Source organism: Trichechus manatus, unplaced genomic scaffold, assembly GCF_000243295.1.
Source record: "Trichechus manatus latirostris isolate Lorelei unplaced genomic scaffold, TriManLat1.0 scaffold00036, whole genome shotgun sequence".
NCBI lineage: Eukaryota > Metazoa > Chordata > Mammalia > Sirenia > Trichechidae > Trichechus > Trichechus manatus.
In genome coordinates, this window is record NW_004443972.1 from 15,876,367 (window position 1) to 15,899,186 (window position 22,820).

The window sequence follows — 22,820 nt, forward strand, 5'->3', positions numbered from 1 at the left end:
TCTTAAAAGTCACAATTTGGTCACCCCCATCTGAGCAATACTGCTCACAATGAGAGAGCTGCCAGTTCTGCATAATGTCAGTTGTGCGTGCTTCAGTTCTTACAATTCAGTCCAAATTCAAGAACTCCCAGCCTGTTATCCCCAGTGGTTTTTGCCTTGAGATTCTAAGTATCCTCAGTCCCACCTCCAAGGCCCTAAGGCATGTGTGTGTATACGTATGCCTTAGAGCTCATCATTGTTGAAGAATAATAAAATCCTCCCTCTAGTGGTTCAAGCTAAAACCTTCTCTTGCCCTACAAAAATCCAGCGCATAGATGCAGGAGACACTCTGGAGCCATTTCACAGGGTTGAAATTCCATCGCCTCCGGAGTTTATCCCGCTACGAAGGGTTGTGCACACAGTACGGCCTCTCAGCTGCGCCAAGAACTCCCTCCAGGCTCGTGAGCACTCACCTCTCAGCCTGTCTCCACACGTGACTGCCATCTGGCAGAGGTGACCCAGTAGAGGCCCAGAGCAGTTTTCTCAGTGATGACTGATGGGTGGTTGGTTATGTCATCACTTTGGCATTTCAAGGGAAGAAACTGCCTGGCTTTTCTTAAAAGCCCAAGCTCCAGACTTTTCCTCCCGCTCCACATCTTAAGAGGCTTTTTGTGGAAGAGGGGGGACTCAGGGTGGTCCCTTTTAACCTTTACCCAGTCGCTGGATCTTTTCCTTTTCACTATTCTCAGGAAATCAGGGCATCATCAGTCAGATCTTTAACATTCACTGAGCCCTTACCCAGGCTGGGAGTCACTGCCTTGCATCTAGTGAACTTTTAATCAGTATTTGTGGAATCTCAGAAGAGGTGGAATTCAGGCTCCCGTGGACATACTTAGCTAGCACCACTGCCCATACAGAACAGGGATGGTGGGGAGACAACAGGGATCCTCAATATACGTGCTGGTCTATTTTATCCTGGTCAATGCAGATGGTGAAATACGTACCCCAGGGAGCAACTGCTTCCATCTTCCCTCCTCTCCACCCAAGAATTCCACCAGTTGTTGGGTCCCAGCACATTAGACACAAAGGGAATTCCCAAAAGTTTGGCAATTCTTTTTATATGTGATAGCTTTCTTTGAACTGAACCACTCCCAGTGGATCATCCTTTTTCTATAGATAGAAGTGCTCTTAAGAGCTTATTAGTTTCTGCATCTAATGGAGTCAGGTTGATGTCTCCGACCCAAGTGACAGAAAGCTTTCTTAAAATATGAGAACAAAAATAAGGTTAACAAGACCTAAGGTGCCCAACATCCTCAATGGCATTTCTACTGCCTTTAATCATATGAAAGAGTAATCTAAATGTGAGGCTGGGACACAAAATGTGGCCACATGGCTCATGTTCTTAGCAGCATTTGCTCAGCTCTAAGAGGTCATGCTTCTCTTGTGCCCCAACGTCTTCATCTCAGAAGCACTGGTTATCATCAGAGGAACACGTTCTCTTTTCTCAAAGAGCCATTAAATACCAGAGCTTTCTTGGCTCTGGCAAGCCATATGCTCTAACTCCCACTTACCTAACTCATATTACATACCATCCACAGTACAGGGGACGCAAACAGAAATGAAGGGTAGTGAATATTTTTCTTGCCCACTTCTTATAATACCATGATATAGTCATTAGAAGTATAAAATAGGGTACAACTACATGAAAAACATTTAATCCACTCTGGGTAAAAGGAGTCAATTTCCTGTACTAGGTGTCTCCCATATAGCACGCCAGTGAGGAGAGTAGTCCTCCTCCATGAATGCTGCACAACAGCCTCCTTATTGGGAAAAGGCCATCTGTATGCAGATGCCCACAGTCATAAAGGCATGGATAAGGTCATCTTAAATCCTTACCCAACATGCTTACTAGAGATGACTGTTTCTGTTAGGTCCTCTTTGTTGCCAAAAGAGTAGCAGTAGGAAGAAAGAGGGAAAAGGGTATTTTGCTTTTTGGTCTTCAAGACTAGACCAATGGTAGTGTATTTTCGGCTGGACTTTTGTTGAGATGAAATGTGGTGAGCAGACGGCTGCTGTCTCTGGTCACTGTGTTGTTCTTGTTACCTTCCACTGAGCCGGCCCCTTACTCATGGCAACCCCATGCACCATGAAACAAAACACCGCCCAGTCCTGCGCCATCCCAATGATTAGCTGCGGATCGAACTGTTGTGATCCATAGGGTTTTCATTGGCTGATTTTCAGAAATAGATTACTAGCCCTTTCTTCCTAGTGCGTCTTAAGTCTGGAAGCTCCACTGAAACCTATTTAGCATCATAGCAACATGCAAGCCTCCACTACAGATGGATGGTGGCTGTGCATGAGGTGCCCCTGGCCAGGAATCAAACCCGGATCTCCTACATGGAAGGCGAGATTTCTACCACTGTACCACCAATGCTTCTGTGATCACTGTACATGGTTTAAATAACCAGCAAGAAGGTGGTGGGAAGGTTCTTCCAGTTCTTTTCAAGAAAATATATTTTGATTATATATTGAATCTGACATAATTTTCAACCCACTTTCAATTCAATCTATTGAGGTGAAGAAAGAATCAGAAAAGAAATGAAATTCTGATATATATTTTAAAAAAAAAAACTGACAGGAAAAAATAAAATTTCAGATTTTTTTATTCAAAGGTTCTCAAAAGAAATAAAACAGAAAAAGCTAACAATCTGATCAAATGTACAGTTCAAAAATGTCTTTTGGCATTTAACAACAAGTCCTAGGAAACAAAACTACAGAGTTATCTTGAACCGGACGAATAAGTTACCACTGGCAAGTTTGTGGCACTAGTAAAACAAAAATAAAAAATTAACTCTCTTGATCATATAGATATCTCTATGAAAATCTTTTTTTTTCAATCTGTACAAAAGGTCTTTCTTCATAAATTAATTTTTTTTTTTTATAATTTAATGGCTGTCTACTATGTGATGTTTAACTGATTTTCTTTTATATGTACAGAGGTTATGTTTCCCAAATCTTACCCAGACGAGTATGGCACTTAGTTCAGACATTTCTAGCAGCAGATTTTCCCTCCCTTCTAACTGAGCTATCGAATTTCCATCTTAACTCATGCAAAAAACATCAAGTAGTGAGAGACCCAGGTTTGCAAATGCACTAGGTACAGGGAGAGTGCTGCGTTCAGTCTGGACTTTCACAAAGCAGTAATATTCCAGGGAGCATAGAACCAATAATACCACAACTTTAAGAAGGAAACAAAAACAAAAACAAAAACACATTTCTCTTATGACTATGTAATTTTCACTAGAATCTACACTTCTCAGAGCAGCAAGAACTTTTGAAACTATGAAATGTCACTGACATCTATAATCAAATACAAGCATAAAATTTAAGAACTAAAAAATAACTCAAAAGAAATAACTGCTTAGTCCTAGCTCCTGAGCTAGGAGGATTTGGTCTGTGGAAACAGGGAGGGCCAGCAACCTGTCCCAGCACAAAAGAAAATAGACTCTGAGGTAGATAACTGATCATACACAGCTGACCAGACAAGTACACAGTTTTGGAAGACAACTTAATTTACCATTGCTTTTAAAACATATGCAATTGTCTTAATAAAAGAGCTTTAATAACAGTGAATCATCTTACAGGTACTAAAGTAGAAATAACTGTGTATTTATATATCAGGAATTTCATAGTTTCAAAATTGGTTTTTCTTTACACTTAACACTTGTAGTGATGATGTAAAGTGTGGCACTGCTTGGGTCCAAATCTTCCTTCATGATTTTTTTGTTTGCTTGTTTGTTTGTGTGTGTCCATACATCAATTAAAATTATAAAACCTAAATGCAAAGGTACAAAAAAGGCACATTCTCCTAACCGCAAACTGGTCCGGTAAAAATAAAGAGCACAGAAGATGTGATGCTGACACAAGTTGGAGCTACTGGTTACTGGCTCTTCGGTCTTTGGTGAAGTTACCTTTAAAAGTGCCAAGTCATTTTTATTTTTTAATTTACCCAATAGAGAGAGAGAGCTAGTAGCCAATCATTTTGCTTCTATTCACATCTCAGCTTATGTTTGAAGATAAATCCTTACTTTTAAGCTTTTGCCATTGAGTTGAAATAGCAACATTTTCTCGGTTTGCCAGATCTCAGGCATCATTCTCATTCTAAAGCACTATCATTAGTATAAAGAAAGGACAAAACATTCGGTGACTCCCCTCCCCTACCCCCCCCACCCCCAGCCCCAACGCTACCTACACTAAATCTAGAACATCAAGTTAGTTTTTTTTTTTTTTCCTGAAAAAGGCAAAAAAGACTTTACATTGCATCATACAGCAGATATCCTAAATCAGTCAAACTATCAGAGGAAACTGTTGGCGTACGGCCTTACAAACAATTTACCCTATTAAAAGTTCCCCAGTCAGAAAATGTGTTTCACACAAAACATCTTTCCCTTCTTGCATTTCACTACCTTACACATTATGTGAAAAATCATTAAAAACACCTACTACATATTTAAAAAAGCCAAAATTTCAGCAACTTTTATTGACTACCTGTTAAAAGCCCTATGCTGCTGTTTTACAAGGCATAATAGACCAGCTCATTTGGTCGAAGCATTCTACATCATTAGTTTGAACTAACTTTACTGAAACAGCTACAGCATCAAAAGATTTAAGGCAAATTGGAATTCATAGAAAAGGAGAAGACACTTCACACTACGTTGAAAGAAAAAACGGAAAGCCAAGAAAAAGACTGACGGCAACACTGAATCACAGCAACACTCGCACTGCAAGCACAGAACACCATTCATTGGTGAAGTCGGACTATTTAAACTTCAGAAAGCCCATTTCATACAGCATTAAAAAACACAAATTAAAACATAACATGAACAAAACCACAAAAATCCGGTCATGCACTTGGATAAGTCTTCATGGTCTTTGTGCATACCCAGAAAATTGAAGTTTTCTTTTTCTTGTCTTTTTTTCATTTTTTTCACTTTTTTTCATTTTTTTTTGCATCATAACATTTGATAAAAATCTTTTTTTTTTTTTTTGTTTTTGTTTTTTACTAAAATAAACCTGTTCAGGGGAACAGCTACTAGATGAATTTAAGGGTTTTATGCACCTTATAGAACTTATAGCAAAAATAGTTTTAGTTGATTTCATTATAAATAACATTTTCAAGAACCTGTGCAAAACTGTCAATAATTTCCTAAAGCACAATTGATCAGAAAAATCCATGATTGTTCAGCCTTCACACCCTTCTTCATATAAGAACGTCCTTCTGTACATCTGGAAGAAAAAGACAAAAGATCTGGTATAACACACCACAGAGCTATTGAACCTCTTCCTTGTTTTAAAGATATGTACTTGAAAAAGGCCATGCTCAGAACTGGGCAGGAGTGCCCTTAGACCAATAAATGTAAACTCTGGGAACTCAGGGTCACTTTCGATGTCTTGAGTCCACCTTTTAAATCTAGGACCTAAGAAATACTTTCTTCTCTAAGGGAACCCGAGCCAAGTCCATGGGGGTCTCTAGAAATTAACAGTGATTTTATGAAATCAACCATACATATTGTCACTAGGACAATCCAGAAACCAAGGTGTTCTAAGTCACACAGCTATTTTACTACATGGTAAAGTAAAACATTTTGAGAGTTTTGGCTGAAGTGAGAGCTGGGAATATTCTCTCTCAACTGAAGGGTACTGACATTAATCAAAATACATAGTCAAGATACTAGTAATCTTACAATGCTAGATTAAGCAACATCTTTGCAATATTTCCCTCAGTTTGTGGGTATTAAAGCAATATAATGTAGGATACATGTCTTTTCTTACACAGGCATACCTTGCTTTATTACGCTTTGAGATATGGCTTTTTTAAATAAATTGAAGGTTTGTGGTAACCCTACGTCAAGCAAGTCTTATCAGCGCCATGTTTCCAACAGCACGTGCTCACTTTGTGTCTCTGTGTTACATTTTGGTAATTCTCGCAATAATTCGAACTTTTTCATTATTATTATATCTGCTATGGTGATCTGTGATCAGTGATCTTTGAGGTTATTATTGTAATTGTTTTGGGGCACCATGAACCATGCCCAAATAAAACACAAACTTAATTGATAAATACTGTGTGTGTTCTGACTGCTACCCGACCAGCCGTTTCCCCTTCTCTCTTCCTCTCCTCAGGCCTCTCTATTCCCTGAGACAGGACAATGTTGAAATTAGGTCAGGTAAGAACCCTACAATGGCTTCTAAGTGTTCAAGTGAAAAGGAAGAGTCGCACACCTCTCACTTTAAATCAAAGAAATGATTAAGCTTAGTGAGGAAGGGATGTCGAAAGCCGAAGACAAGCTGAAAACTAGGCCTCCTGCACCAGTTAGCCAAGTTGTGAATGCAAAGGAAAAGTTCCTGAAGGATAGTAAAAGTGCTACTCAGTGAACACATGAATGATAAGAAAGTTAAACAGCCTTATTGCTGATATGGAGAAAGTTTTAGTGGTCTGGACAGAAGAACAAACCAGCCACAATATTCCCTTAAGCCAAAACTTAATCCAGAGCAAGGCCCTAACTCTCATCAATTCTACGAAGGCCGAGAGAGGTGAGGAAGCTGCAGAAGAAAAGTTTGAAGCTAGCAGAGGGCTGGCTCAGGAGGTTTAAGGAAAGAAACTGTCTCTATAACATAAAAGTGCAAGGTGAAGCAGCAAGTGCTGATGTAGAAGCTGCAGCAAGTTATCCATAAGATCTAGCTAAGATAATTGATGAAGGTGGCTATGCTAAACAACAGATTTTCACCGTAGAAGAAACAGCCTTATATTGGAAGAAGACGCCATCTTGGACTTTCATAGCTAGAGAGGAGAAGTCAATGCTAGGCTTCAAAGCTTCAAAGGAAAGGCTGACTCTCTAAGGCAGCTGGTGACTTTAAGTTGAAGCCAATGCTCCTTCACCATTCCGAAAATCCTAAGGCCCTTAAGAATTATGCTAAATCTACTCTGCCTGTGCTCTATAAATGGAAAAACAAAGCCTGGATCACAGCACATCTGTTTACAACATGGTTTACTGAATATTTTAAGCCCACTGTTGAGACCTACTGCTCAGAAAAAGATTCCTTTCAAAATGTTACTGTTCACTGACAATGTACCTGGTCACCCAAGAGCTCTGATGGAAATGTACAAGATTGTTTTCATGCCATTCTGAAGCCCATGGATCAAGGAGTAATTTCAATTTTCAAGTCTTATTATTTAAGAAATACTTGTAAGGTGATAGCTGCCATAGACAGTGCTTCCTCTGATGGATCTGGGCAAAGTAAACCAAAAATCTTCTGGAAAGGATTCACCATTTTAGATGCCATTAAGAACATTCATGGTTCATCGGAGGAGGTAAAAATATCAACATTCACAGGAGTTTGGAACAAGTTGATTCCAACCCTCATGGATGACTTTGAGGGGTTCAAGACTTCAGTGGAGAAAGTAACTGCAGATGTGGTAGAAACAGCAAGAGATCTAAAAGCAGAAGTGGAGCCTAAAGATGTGACTGAATTGCTGCAATCTCCTGATAAAACTTTAATAGATGAAGAGATGCTTCTTATGGATGAGCAAAGAAAGTGGTTTCTTGAGATGGAATCTACTCCTGGTGAAAATGCTGTGAACATTGTTGAAATGACAAGAAAGCATACAGCATATTACATTAACTTAGTTGATAAAGCAGCAGCAGGGTTTGAGATGACTGATTCCAATTTTGAAAGAAGTTCTATTGTGGGTAAAATGCTATCAAACGGCATCGCTTACTACAGAGAAATCTTTTCGTGAAAGAAGACTCAATCGATGCGGCAAACTTCACTGTTGTCTTATTTTAAGAAATTGTCACAGTCACCTCAACCTTCAGCAACCACCACCCTGATCAGTCAGCAGGCATCAACATCAAGTCAAGACCCTCCGCCAGCAAAAAAATTACGACTTGCTGAAGGCTCAGATGATGGTTAGCATTATTTTTAGCAATAAAGTATTTTTTAAGGTATGTACATTGTTTTTTAGACAATACTACTGCACACTTAACAGACTATAGTATAGTGTAAATATAACTTTTATATGCACTGGGAAACCAAAAAATTCCTAAGACTCACTTTATTGCGATACTCGCTTTATTGCAGTGGTCTGGAACTGAACTCGCAGTATGTCCGAAGTATGCCGGTAGAACAATTTTGTTACCTGGTATTTTCTGATGTGTTACAGATTTTTTGGGATGAGAGTAAATATACATTTGACTTTAATATAAGGCCATGATTAAAGTAATGTGACTAAACCAATTTGGATAAGAAATTTGAGTTACTTAAGTACCATTTTTATACAAGAATCATAGAATTGCCTTGATTTGAATCCCATAGTCATGGAGACCTTTCCCACATACCTCACAGTTACTTATTGGGTTGAAAGGTATATGGAGAATGGTCATTAGACGTCTCTACAGCCACCTGCTGCTGACCACTTGCCTCCTATGACAAAGCAGGAGATGAGACATGTTAACAATGATATCCAAATTCTGCTCCCTAGGCTGGACTGAGCCCACCAGCACACACCTTAAAAACAAGAACTCTTTAAAGTGAATTTCTTAATGCCATATAGCGCTTTCAAGGTCAAGCATTTCCCTAAGTAGCTGAAATGTCTGACAGACCCAGAGAACCTCCTATTCTAACTTTTATGATTTGCCTATTTGTATTAGGCTACAATTATTAAACAAACCCTTTTATCCTAAACTCTTGGGGTCAAATGTGATTTGAACTCAGTACTTTTACCTTTTAAAATCTGAACTACAATGTGCACATGCTATATTAAGCCCCCTGATGAGGGTTTGGGGCAGCACCTTCTAATCAAGTACGTTACTAGTTCTACACTGAAAGCCATGAATAATCAGAAAGTTAGATAAAGATTTTGTCTGGCATCAGTTCAGAGTTTTGCCACAGGTCAGGTTTTTTGCTAATGGAGTTACAAAGAGAATTTTTATTTTCATATTTTTTTGAGTGCAATTTTTCAGAATTGCAGATAAGGGATTGTGGACTTGGGTTTATTTGTGGTTGTCAATAATTGCATGCATTTAAATCAATCAGAAGCAAAAAATAGATTAACAAGCCACAGTACTATGGCTTTTCTTGGATTTGGAATCTCTGAGATCTACCTAGCGGTTGGGATCAACTGGATTGATGAATTTCCTTAGAATTTTTTTGGATACATTGCAAGAAAAATGCTATGCTTTCTGTCCAATCATAATTCAAAATATCAGACTCATCCTCCAAAACAAGAACTAAGGGTTATTTAGCTGCACTAACCACCTCTATAAAAGCAAGTATGATTTGTTCTTTATCCCTGTTAACAGTTTTAAAACATCAGCTTTTTCTCTTCATTAGTATTGCAATTAGTTAACTGATTCCTGTCTGTAATTATTACTGATACAATCTCTAGCACTAAATTGCAAACTCTAGATTTATCTTAGTTTGCCTGTGGTTATCATTTTGCAGTAGACAAGATAGAGCCTTAAAGAGGAATAAAATGTGCTACTGGTTTAGAAAATATTTCTGGGAGTCTTGGTACGTACGGTACAGATGTTGCAATACTAACATGGATGCAGAGAATTATATTTCATAGTTAAAAAAACTAGGTGTATATTCCCTCTAAACTCCATTTTTTATTCAGATGTTTGACTTCTGATAGATTTTTCTTTGCGTTTAATTTACCCATTTTCAAAACTACTCATTGCCAGAATGACCATTGGATGGTCTGTACCTACCTCAACAGGAACTGCCGTTGTCTGCATGTGAGCATACTGTGGCAAATAGGCTCCTTGCATAGCTGATGTTGCAGGCATGTACTGAAAAGAAGAATGAGGTCAGGATGGGTAATGACAAGCGTTGCAAAATTCTGAGTACATGCAGAATTTTGAAATGGGATACAAACTATTTAGAAGTCTCAAAGAAGAAACTTAAACAGGTTGCCTCGAAGCTTAATTAGTGCACATAAATGTCATATAGAAGGCAGTGAATGCTTTCTACTTTTTGAAGTCGTCAAACTAAAATTCCTACCTTTCTTTGAACTTCCAAACAAAGAAGCACGAGTGAAGATCATTAAGGTTTCTCATCCTCAAAAAGTCAGTATTACTAATGTGTTATTTTAGAAGATCTCTCCTCAAAAGACCATATTATTTTCCAGCAGTCTCCTGAACCAACATCTGGCTACAGTATTGCTTCTATTGATGGAGACCCAACGGATAAATGACTTAATCAGATCTTTAACAGGTCACTGCAGAACAGGAAATGGAACACTGATTTCCTGATGCTGACAGCAGAACAGGAAATGGAACACTGATTTCCTGATGCTGACAGCAATCCTTCCCCAAAGTCACTCCTTGCTAGTCAGTCTCAATGGACATGTGTGGACCTGGCTCAGCCTTCAAAAGAAGCTGGTTTTGAGTGTAAGAGGAGAAAACCCACTACCCTTTGTTCTTTTAAGCCACCACAGATATGGGCTGAATTAAAAGCCTTTGGCCATCTTACCATCTAAACACTAAGCGTATCAACCCTGGAAGATGGTCTGATAGTAGCTCAACTACAATACCCAACCAAGTCCACTGAAATTTGGGAAAGTAAGTCAATACTGAGGTCGTGAGTCAGCGTCCACAAATTCCATAAAAGAAATAAGTGAATGAGGAAAATTTCCCTGTCTTTATCATCATGTATCACCTTCATCTTTTGGTTTGTGAGACCAGGTCTGCCACAGTGTCATGAATGACACTGGTTATGAGGGTTAAATGCGGTCATGTGTGAGTGCTATGTTTTCGTAAAGGAAAGATAGCCAGAGGTGAGACTTTCAGTTCATCAATAAATCAAGAAATATTTGAGTATCTACTATGTGGAAGGCAATGTGGGAGTGAGAGAGGGGATCAGACATAACCTTTGTCACCATAGGGCCTGTAATTTGATAGAGAAGATATAGGCTACACTAAAATTTATTCTGTTTGCCAAGACACATAATATTAATTTGCCACCTACTGTTCCGGTGCTGCCTAGTGACAGATGACTCATCTGCTGGGCCAAAGGGCTGATCACAGATGCAGGCTGTAGTGACATGGTGTGCTCCATTGAGGGAGTTAACACGGCACTCTGGAGGAGCCAGAGAGAAGAGCAATGTAAGACAAAGAGTGAGGGGAAGAGTTAAGATTCTATAATTATCTTTGGCAAAGGAAATGCCTTAATTTGTTGAGGAACGTGAAACAACAAAAATAACCACCCCCCACGCTCCCAAGAGGAAATGTAAACAATTTCCTAAAAATCTTGCTCTAGATTGCTTTCCCTGAGAATTTTTTAAGAGCATTAGGGGAATGTGTATCTTGGCACTAGTTTCACAGAAATCCCTGCATTAACCATCTCTCCCTTTACCTTCACTTTACTTAACTGTAGAGCAAGCTAGTCCAGCAGGAGGAGCTATAATCAGAAATCCAACTATAATATTTTTGACTAGCTAATATTTTTGGTTAACCCAAATATAGTATACATTTGTATATACTATATACTACATCTGGGTTATATGAGTTACAAAATGCTTTCTTAAAGAAATTTTAAAAAATGATAGATGTTTAATGTAGTCACAAAATATCATACTGTATTTAATATTATAAACACTGTGGCTTGTTTTAAAATGTTCTATACAGATAAATCATTTGGTTCCAGATTAAGCTGTTAGGCTCAATCAAGAGCACATTCCTCATGACTCAGTGTTTCTCAGAACTTTAAGCTGCATTTTGGTGCCAGGGGGAGGAAATCAGATTCAGATACAATTAATAATTCAATTCAGGTTCTTTTACTTCATTTAAAAAAATCAGGGTCAGTAAAACTCAAATTAAATATATTTAAGAAAACAGTGAAGGGGCAAAAAAATCACCCATAATCTGGCCTCTCTAAATGACCACTGTTAACAACATCACGACCCTACTTGCTCGGATTTATCCTCTGCATATGTTTTCACGTAGCTGCAATCAGAATATATAAACAGTTTCATATCCTGGGCTTTTGCTTTTTAATGTAACGTTTTATTATAAACATTTACCTACCTTACTTATCATTTTTAATGGGTACTTAATGGTACATACACTGTATAAACCAAAATTTTATTAACTCTTTCTCTCTTTCTGGACTTTTGAATTGTCTCTAATTTTCCTGTATATTATTCTTATGGATTTTCCTATTCCTCTTACTTTTGCAATCACCTGAGAAACAACTATCCTGACATATACTGCAAAAACTAACATATGTTTTTGGTGTCTCTGTACTTGATCTGGAGTCCTGGTGGTGCAGTTGTTAAGAGCTCGGCTGCTAACCAAAAGGTAGCAGTTTGAATCTACCAGATGCTCCTTGGAAACCCTATGGGGCAGTTCTACTCTGTCCTATAGGTTGCTATGAGTCAGAATCGAGTCAATGGCAATGGGTTTGGTTTTGGTTTGGGTACCTGATCTTATCCCTCAAACAGACTGCTATTTATTGCATTTATATACAAAGTCAATGAGAGAGGTAAGCGCGCAAGCCCTTTAACTCTGGCTGCAGGCAGTTTAAATCTGGGCAGGGAAAGGAAATGAATCCTCACATAAAAACCTTCTATCCTTAAAGATGTTAAACTGAGATATGTGTAGTCTTTGTCTCTAAAAGTTGATAAAAAAAAATGTGTCAGAGGTATTGTTTGTTAATACATTTCATAAGTAAAACATTTTTTCTTTTTAAAGTGCATGACTGAAGAGCATGTGGTAACATAAAAATGACTCAGAAGCCCAGAATATGCCAAAGGTGTTTCCTGGTCTTTTTTGTCATTCATCTGTACCAGCTGTAGGAGTGCTAGGAAACCCCCAAATTGAAAAGGGGTTGATTTCCAGCATTCCAAAATGGGGTAGCACAAATTACCAGGGACATACATGGCCACACGTGTGTATATGTGAGGATTCACAGATGTATATATGTACACATGGGCTTGTGGTTATATGTAAATGCGTGTGTGTGTACAGACTGTGTGTGTGCATACATGTACATATAAACACACACACACATCATGAGAGCGCTCTTCTGTGTTATCACCTAAACATGGGTTATCTGCTTCTTAAAGATCATCTCAGGACAACTTCCCGTCAGAACTGGCTGTCCCTGGATTGCTGTTCTGTACACATAGTCTTACATTGCACAGTGTCCTCTTTACGAGGTGTCTGGAGAGAAATTCCTCTCTCAACTGAAGGCCATGAATAGTGTGCTTTTCCTAAGCAACTGATCTGCTTTTATCTTCCCCAGCTTCCCCTTTTGCTTTGGTTACTAGAAAGCTTAGGGCGAAATGTATGGCCCTTTCATGAAAAGCATGTAGGTCACTGTGCTGGGCATTCGTAGCCTTGTTCGTGACTTTGTTGCTTACCCTCATTTTTAAACTTTTAAACCTGTTTTAATTAATCTAACAAACTGGATTTTATGTATCCTTGAAAAGCACATCAAACACACTATATAATACCTGTTGCCACTGAGTCAATTCTGACTCATAGCGACCCTACAGAACAGAGTAGAACTGCCCCATAGGGTTTCCAAGGAGCGGCTGGTGGATTCAAACTGCCGACTTTTTGGTTAGCAGCCATGGCTCTTAACCACTGTGCCAAAGATGGTGTATAACTCATCCATGCAATAAAAAATGTAATATATATATAAGCATAGCAAATGCTCATATGACTAAAGGAATCATAGTTTTTATTTACCAAACAGAACGTTACTACTTTATTTATAATTTCCATGGAGAGGCTAAGTAACACTGACGAAAATCTTTAGATTTTGAATACTTTGTATTTGCATTAAACATATTGTAAAAAATGAGACCTGTACTAGGGGTGGGGGGTGGGGGGGTGGTAAGAAAACACAATGCTTAGAGACACCGAGCTTCTATTAAGGGTGAGCGAAAATTTCGGGAAGAATTAACGGTGATGATTGAACATTATGTCACTGAACTGTACATGTGAAGACTGTTGAAATGGCAAAATATTCTGTTACCTATATATTTACCACAATTTAAAAAAAAAAAGAGAGATCTCTTTCATCACTGTTAAATATTCAGCCATTCAATTGAATGATCTCCTCTAGAACTGGTATGGGTAAGAAAATGGTGCCTTGCCTCCAATATGATGTAGTTTAAGTTCTTACAGCTTGTAAATGTAACTTAATGCCTACCAATTGGTTTTAAGACAAAGGTGAGTGGAAGCTTTAGAGTGAACTTGTACATTCTCATATTCCATACTTAAAATTTCCCAAATCCTATATTATCTTTCACAACATGGTTTTAACCCAAAGAATATGTATACATAGCTTACTTGTAAACCACAAAGATGAGAAACTTACGGGGTGCTGTAGAATATATGGTTGAGGTTGCATCCAAGAAGGACTTTGCACCTGGAAAAGGATTTTGAAAAAAACATTGATTTCCATTGGAATGCCTACCTATTTCTCTAGAACTCTTTTTAATCATGTTAAAAATCTACAGAAAGAAAATAAGGAAACAACACTATCAATGATTAAAAAGATTAAGGCAGTTAGAGTTCTTGGCGAACTGGTCACTCTGAATGGGATGAAATGATTATTTAGAACCAATTTCCACTTGCCCACTCAAGAAATATTTACTGAGTCTCAGGCACCAAGGTGAAAAAGGTGAATAAGACATGGGCCCCACCCTCAAGACATTTACAGTTTAAGCAAGGGAACTAAACACACAAACTGCTCAAATAAATAGTGAAAAGTGTTACAATCAAGGTATGAACTAGGTGCTTTAGGAATATAGATGACAGAGGATTAATTCCAGCACATCTGATTAGAAACTAACCCTTAAAGTATGTGCTTATTTAATAAGAATAACCAAATTCAATCACTCTTGGATACCTAGGACATTAGGTTTCAGAAATCTTATCTGATGGTCAACAATTTCTAGTTAGTGTGGAAAATAAAAGTCTGAATTCAAATTTAGGAAATTAAACTTCAGTAACTAGATCTTGACATCTATGGTCAAAAGGGCATCCACACAGTAGACCCTCTGGATTGAGAAATAAGACGTGAGAGTCAGGTTCTGTGGCAGAAAAGAAGGCATGTTAGTCTGCCACTCAAGAGAAAAACAAATTAGTCTATTTCTCGATGCCCAGAGTTTTTCAGAATCTATGTAATTTTAAAATAAATGTCTAATTCTAACAACAGAACCCTCCTGTATCTTATCCCCTACTGTTAAATTCAGAGGTTCTATAGAAAGGATATGGGGAAGAGTCATGGGGGAAGAATGTATTGTGATTTACCTTGATAGCAGAGCCCCGATACTTGTTTTCTCTGGTTTCCTTTGCCACCTAAGGCAGACCAAAGTTAAGTGCTTCTGCCTTGTTAACATTTCAGTTATCTGGACTGCAGCCTTTCCCCACTGGGATATTGGTGGTTTCTTGCAGATGCCAATTTCTCAAATCCGATTACATAAGCATATGATGGTTTGGTGGAGAGAGGCCCATTCCAACATGAGGGCAGGGCCCTCACTGGATAAATCAAGGGGAGGCAAGAAGCTCCCTACAGAACCCGACTTGGGCCAGATGCCCCCATTTTCTGTATGCTTCAGTGGTCTTAATAATCTAATAGCTTGCAGCGTTATGGGGTTAGGGAGCTATGACATCTAATCCAGTTTTCTTTCTTAAGTAGCAAATCAGTTGCTGTCAATTTTATTCCTCACTTTTCCCTAATTATAAAATGGGAATAATAATCTATATTCTATGAACTCTTTACCATTAGTATTTAACCTCTTTTGGGCCATGGATTCCTTTGAAAATCTGATGAAATTTATAAACCTTTTCCCATCTAATTGTATACACACAAACATTTTGCACACAATTTAAGGGAATCATGGACTATTTAAAGCTCATCCACTGACCTACGGGTTCCCTGAACTCAATGGATTAAGAATCAAAGTCTTACAGGCTATGGCACTGTCAGGCAAATCAAATGAAATTCTACATGTATCTTAGGGAAGCACAGGATACCCAGGAGAGGAAATAAGGTCTATGAAATGATACGTTGTTTTCACTTAGCCATATCAAATCTATTACCAATACTGGTTTTCTAACTTTTTGTTCTATGAAATAAATCTGTGCCCAAAAGGCACACTGCTTTTACAGCAAAGAACAAAAACAAGGTGGTGGGAGAAGCTTTAATAGCTGTAACATCTACAGCAGCATAGATACAAATTAATATGCACAATCTTTCAATTTGCCTAAGAATAAGCTTACTGTTGTTGTTGTTAGGTGCCGGCGAGTCGGTTCCGACTCATAGCGACCCCATGTATAACAGAAGGAAACACTGCTCGGTCCTGCGCCATCCTCACAATTGTTGCTATGTTTGAGCCCACTGTTGCAGCCACTGTGTCAATCCACTTACTGATCCCTAATTCTAGTGATATACACAAATGACAGAGGTTTCCAAGTTCAGATAGTTAAGAAAGAAGACTACCTTTCAACATCAGGCACAGGAAATACTTATTATGGAAAAAGCATGTAAATCTCATTGAATCTTATATAGGTAAAGAAAAGGTAGAAATCTTAGGTCCAAAATAATTAAAGAGGCATTAAAGGAGTTAATACTTTGCCCTGCAGATTAAAGCATCAGCATAAGCAACATAACACAGAGGGAAAAAAGAAAGAAAACAAGTGACAAAAAGAAAATGGCCTAAAACCTGAGGGAGGCTGTGAATTCTACTTCAAAACTTCAACTATAATTCTTAGATTATTCCCTGAATTCAGAGGGTAGAAAGCTTGTTATGATTTCATTAATCTAAATTACTGTATTTAATTATGTCTCTTTGGTATTTAATGCCACTTTTTATATTTTTAGGCAGAACCAACTATATGATATTGCTTATGTTGACCAATCCATTATAAAAATAATAAATATGCTCTTATCAGCCAGCTAATCCTGAATATTAATGATGATAATAATCATAGCTAACACTTGTTGAGTGCTAACAATATGCCAGGGACTGTGCTGAGGTCTTTACATAAATAATCTCATTTAATTCTTGCAACCAGTCTATGATATAGAAGCTATTATTATCCCCATTTTACAGATGAGGAAATGGAGGCCTACAGAAGTTAAATAACACAGCTGTTGGATTAGATATTGTAGTCTCCTAACCCCAGAAATCAGGGCTACAACATCTAATTCAATTGTTTTAAAAACAAGAAAACATAAAAATTTGGTTTAGTAATACAGGATCTCAACAGTCAACAAAAGATAACTATGCTTCCAAGTGTCTGTAATTGAACCCCATTATAATGTTCATGTCTGAGCAAAGACAATAACGCCGTTAGAGGCACTATGATACAGGAGGAGAAATGCAGGCACACCCCTGGGTTCATGGAGAAGAGGAGCTAATCCTGCAATAAAACCAAATGAGTATTATAACAAGGTGCTTAATGAGATTTTGTTTCCAAGCTGGGAATTTAAGATAAAGCCTCCGCATGAAATAACCTAAAGAGGGAGCTGCCTAATTTTTTGGCTTCAAATTTCACTGCAGTGCTCATTTAACGCTACCTAATAGAGATACAAATCTTCATTTATTAGTGTGTTTACTTGATATTTTGTCAGTTTGTGCTGACAAATGAACAAAGGCAAGAGTGCACACCTACTGCTTATTTTATCTAATGGCAATTCTCTTTTGCTTCTGGATCACATGGTGTGCAGAAAGCAGGGCCCATTCTAGAGGAAGTATTTGGGTTCATCCTAATTCTAAAATGCTATGATTCCAAGGAATGACAACTGACAACCATTTTCTTTGCCTTACATTCCCTTATACACAGAAGTCAATCACTGTGTCAAATAAAGCAGTAGCTTATTCTAAATTGGATATCTAAGCTGCATGACATTTGACTTACATTTCATTATAAATGTACAAAATTTTAAGACACGTAAAAATGCTGCAGTGATTCATGGTCCGCAAGATGTCATACTGTTGATGAATCCTAAAGGTACAAACCTGGTAAGCAGATACAGGAGATGCAATATAGGGTGTAATAGAAGTTTGAGTGATCATTCGGTTTGTAGCAATACTGTATGGTGAAGGATAAAATCTAGAACAAACACAAAAGTCTTTATTAAGTAATCCTTTAAACAATAATTCACTGAACAAATGTCTGCTATTTTCCACCTTCACAGTTTCCCTCAAGCCATTATGTATTTATCTTAATGACATACCCGTTCTGTATAGCAGCTGTAGTTGGGTCATAAGTAAGTGTCATTCCAGCCTATAGGAAAGAGAAGGAAATATGAACATGCATTTAGAAAGACACAATTTAAAAATTCCATTTCTTAGAGTCATGGCAACATAAACAGAGATAGTTTAGTAGCTTTTCATAAAATTGGGAGTTTCCTTTGGCCAAATATAATTATAAACTCAGAACTAAGCTCTGGAGCTGCACTGTTCCATATTTATCCAATAGCCACATGTAGCTATTAAATTTAAATAAAAAATTCAGTCCCTCTAGCACACAAGTTGGACCAAAAGGTCAGCAGTTCAAATCCACCAGCTGCTCCCTGGAAACCGTATGGGGCAGTTCTACTCTGTCCTACAGGGTCGCTATGAGGCAGAATTGACTGGATGGCACCTAACAACAAGAGCAGCACACTAGTTACATCTGAAGTGCTCAAATAGCCACATGTGGCTCGTGGCTATCACTGGATAGTGTAGGTGATAGAATGTTTTAACTGGGCAGTGACTCCCTAGAACTTCTTGAATCAGTATGCTACTATTTTTTTTTTTTCTAATAAGAATTCATTGACAATAATATGGGGAAATGGAGAGCCAACATTTTTGCTAAGGAACTGAATTTTTTTTTCTAAAGAAAACTATTCAAAAGAATTAGGAAAAATAATGACAAATATACTATTTATTTTACATTCTTATAATAATATTTAGGATAATTTCTAAAGAATTGCAAAACTGAAGCCCTCTGAGAAACCATGACGTTGTTGTAAAAACAAACAAAACACTGCTCTGCTCTTATGCATTTCTTGTAGCAATTTAAAATGCTTTTTTACTTTGTATGTATTTAACTGGTCAACACAGCTGTTTCCACCATCTACTTGTCCATCTGAAGAATCATCACTCCCTTAGCAACGTGTACATTGGGAAGTTTTAATCTGATACCATTTGGCTTATAAAGCATCAGCAAGAAGGTTTAACCTTGGCATCTATTCTGGAATTGTGGTGGCATTAGTCAAGATGCCTTTGCATAACTATTCATGTGAGCTTTTATGATTATACATGCACACTAAAGTTTCAAGAAAGGACTTACAAGTCTCACCTCTCCTTCTCTATGCCATGGTCTTCCATTAGGGATGTATTTGTTGGGATTCTGCCTCTTCTTCTGTCCTCCATCTGCGAACTTACACAATAAAGGTTCTGTAGGAGCTGAATAAACAGAGGAAAACAATATGAAATCAGAATTGTATGTGTGTGCGGATGACAATATAAATATAATTGAACTGCTTGTTGAAAATGAGCAGTACTAGTGCTATGAGGCAAATGACAGAGCACTTTGAGGCGAAAGTTTACTTAGACCCTTACAGAAGTATCCACTGGAGAAAAGCACAGTGCAGAATAATACACTAGTTATTATTTCTAAACCAGAGTGTAATGAAAACATTTAAAGAGCTGCTTTGAGGAAGCAAAGGAATTTTTTGATTTACTTCTACACTACTTTAATTAAGTACATGATTCTTCATTCTGAGCTCTCTCTCCAATTCCACCTCTATACAGCAGCCAAAATAATCTTCAAATGTAAACAGGACTGTGCCACCCCCAACACCAAACTTAAAAACACTTCCCGTTATAATTCCTCAGAGAGGCCTTCACTTCTCCCCAGTAGAAAGCAAATCCCCTTTATGCCACTCATACCGCTTTGACTTTTAGCTATAGTATTTGTAATAATCTGAATGTGGTTATTTTTTGATGTCTGTTTTCCCTCCTAGAGTATAAGCCCCATGGGGGCATGGAGGCAGTGGCAACAGTTCTTTAGTTCACTACTGTATCCCCAGTACCTAAAGTGTCTGGTACATCGTAGGTGCTTATTAAGTCTTAGTTGAATCAATGAATGAACAGAAGTAGATCTAAATTATTTATTTTTGGATACAGCATTGAAGACAGCTGCTGTAATCAAGCTGAAAATACCTGCACACTCTCTTTGAAGATTTTTCTGTGGATTTAAGCATCCCACTCGGTGCTGCTTTACTATATATCCACTCTACAAAATGATCCAAAGGACCACCCAAGAGATTAAAATAGAAAAGCAAAAGATGTAGAGACTATCTTACACTACAAGGATATATTTTCATTAGAGTTTAAAAAAAAAAAAAAGAAGGCTGTACTAATAGACTAGCCCTGACTTCTTTTGTTTTGCATTTCCACAGTGGAAATAGTGGTGTATTCCTGAAAGTTGTGCATTTTTCTGTTAAGTTTCTAGTTAATGTAATAAAGGCAATCACACCTTCCTGTCTGGTTCCCACACTCTGTCCTTTGTCTACTGTAGAACCATGATTACTACTTTCACATTGTGTTTCAGAGTTAAATAACCATGAAGAGAAAAATATTACTTGTGGAAAATTTACTCCTTTCTCCTTTACCTCTTATTATCCTAATTCATCTCTTATTTTATATCACTATTACCCACCCACCAATGATAGGGTGGAAGCAATAGTGCCTCTCAACACTTCTCTGCCAAAAAACAAAACAAAACAAAACTAACTGTAATTCCTTCGCAGCAAGCTGTCTACGCAGTTCTTTGGCACTCTTTTCTCTTCCCCCTGGTGTGAACCACTCTAGAAGGATGGGCTGGAATGTGAACTCATTTCTGAATGGCTACTGTACTTCGGGTACAAGGAGGTAAGAGCAAAAACTCTGCTGAGAGTATCAGCGAGCCTTGGCCCTACCATGCACAGAGGGGCCCTTTGTTATCTTCTGACTCCCACCCCCACCAGGCTTTCTTAAACAAGGAACTTCCACTTAAGTCCAACTTTATACTCTAAAGAACTATATCTTTTTAAGAAGAGGTATTGACTTTTGAAGATTTCTCCCTTCACTGACACTCACAGAAGATAAAGTAAATAGATTCAATGAAGCAAGAGAGATTTCTAATCACTGATGATGCTTTTAATTCTACAACTGAGCCATTTAAAAAACCAGTTGCCACTGAGTCAATTTTGATTCATGGTGACCCCATGTGTGTCAAAGCAGAACTCTCCTCCATAGGGTTTCAGCGGTTGATTTTTCAGAAGTAGATCACCAGGTCTTCCAAGGTGCCTCGGGGTGGACTTGAATCTCCAACCTTTCAGTTAGCAGCTGAGAGCATTAACTATTGGAACCACCCCAAGGACTCTGGGCTATTTGAAGGCAAACGGAAACTAGGGTCTAGAGAATATAGCCTCCAAGTAAAAGGAGGGGATAAAGGGCACTTGCCCAAGTAAGGACTTATTTTATACCTAGAATCCCTTCCTCCCAAGTTAATGGTCACCCGCACCTTCATAGGCAATCAAAAAAAAAAAAAAAAAAAAGAAAGGCTGGTTAAAATTCTATTGGTGAAACCCCCCTCAGACTGCAGGGTCTACATTTCAGCATGCACATGTGTATTTCTGGAAGGGGCTCTGGGGTGCCTGCCATAGTGGTGGGGAATGCCCCTATCTGCCTCACCTTGATTTCTAAGGACAAATCAAGAATTTGGGCAAAAAACCTTAAGATCTCAATCTCCAGAGATCTAGAAAGGTCTATAGCATCAGATGTTTTCTCCCATGACATTTAGTTTACAGGAGTTTGTCTCGACATAGTCCTATAGGGCAAGAGTGAGTAATAAACTCTTAACAGGTGTTAGCACTTTGTGGCTCTTCACTGCAAGGAGACATAAAGAAGTCACCAGTTTGGACTCATTCGGGAAGCTCATTACAGGTCGCCCAGGCAGGCAGGTATGGAATGAAAGCAGTTAAGTAGCAAGACTCTGGCAAGTTGTAGAAGCTCAACATTTCCTGAAAGGCCAGCTGTCCCTATCTGTAGATAAACTGCTTCCAAGACACTTCCATTCATTTAGACTCCCCTGGTAAAGAAAAAGAAATCCCAGGTGACAATAAAGCCTGCTAAAAATGTATAATGATGAGGCAAACATCAAGTGAGTGACCATAACATGTTTGCAAATATATCATTTAAAAAGAAAATGGTACAGGATGTAGTTTAATTTTCCCAAAAAAACCCTAATTACATTTACCACATGATTTTGTGCTGTCATTAAGATATTTTCCCCATTCTAAGAGCAAAAAGGTAAGTAGTTAAAAGAATTGTATACGGTCAGGTGTTCCACACCTTAGGAAAAGTTTATTTTAAAGAAGTGTACCCAGTAGAAATAATACATTATTAAGAGAGTTGGAAGACTCCTTGTTCAGGGAAATAAGCTGTTGTTAGTTGCTGTTGAGTTGGCTCTGACTCATGGCGAGGGAAATGAGTGTCCCAGAGCCCTGGTGGTGCAGTGGTTAAGCATTTGACTGCTATCCAAGAGGATGGCAGTTCAAATCCACCAGCCGCTCCTTGAAAACCTTACAGGGGAGTTCTACTCTGTCCTATAGGGTCACTATGAGTCGGAATTGACTTGACGGCCATGGGTTTAGCATTCCATGTACAGCAATTTAAGATTCTAACAGCTTCTTTCCTTTATTAAAATTACTTTGGATTAATTATCAGTCAAAAAAGTTTGAGTGCCTGGTATAGTGTCAGGCATAGTGTGACAGGTGTAGGG

General features: G+C 38.2%; 1 protein-coding gene across 5 annotated transcripts in view; it reads right to left on the reverse strand.

Annotated features, from left to right (window-relative positions):
• Positions 1 to 4,255: 4,255 nt before the first annotated feature.
• RBMS1 (RNA binding motif single stranded interacting protein 1) overlaps positions 4,256 to 22,820 on the reverse strand; it is a 139,982-nt gene continuing 121,417 nt past the window's right edge. For 2 of the 5 annotated variants that reach the window (XM_023730439.1, XM_023730438.1), the window contains exons 7-15: positions 19,341 to 19,456; positions 18,241 to 18,290; positions 18,023 to 18,116; positions 15,309 to 15,356; positions 14,371 to 14,421; positions 11,011 to 11,121; positions 9,753 to 9,833; positions 8,379 to 8,463; positions 4,256 to 5,265 (exon numbers count right to left, since the gene is read on the reverse strand). In XM_023730439.1, the coding sequence (XP_023586207.1) occupies positions 8,386 to 8,463; positions 9,753 to 9,833; positions 11,011 to 11,121; positions 14,371 to 14,421; positions 15,309 to 15,356; positions 18,023 to 18,116; positions 18,241 to 18,290; positions 19,341 to 19,456 (629 nt within the window). In that variant the 3' untranslated portion in view covers positions 4,256 to 5,265; positions 8,379 to 8,385. The remainder of the gene's footprint in view (positions 5,266 to 8,378; positions 8,464 to 9,752; positions 9,834 to 11,010; positions 11,122 to 14,370; positions 14,422 to 15,308; positions 15,357 to 18,022; positions 18,117 to 18,240; positions 18,291 to 19,340; positions 19,457 to 22,820) is intronic. The other 3 variants (XM_023730440.1, XM_023730442.1, XM_023730441.1) reach the window with 3 other exon arrangements.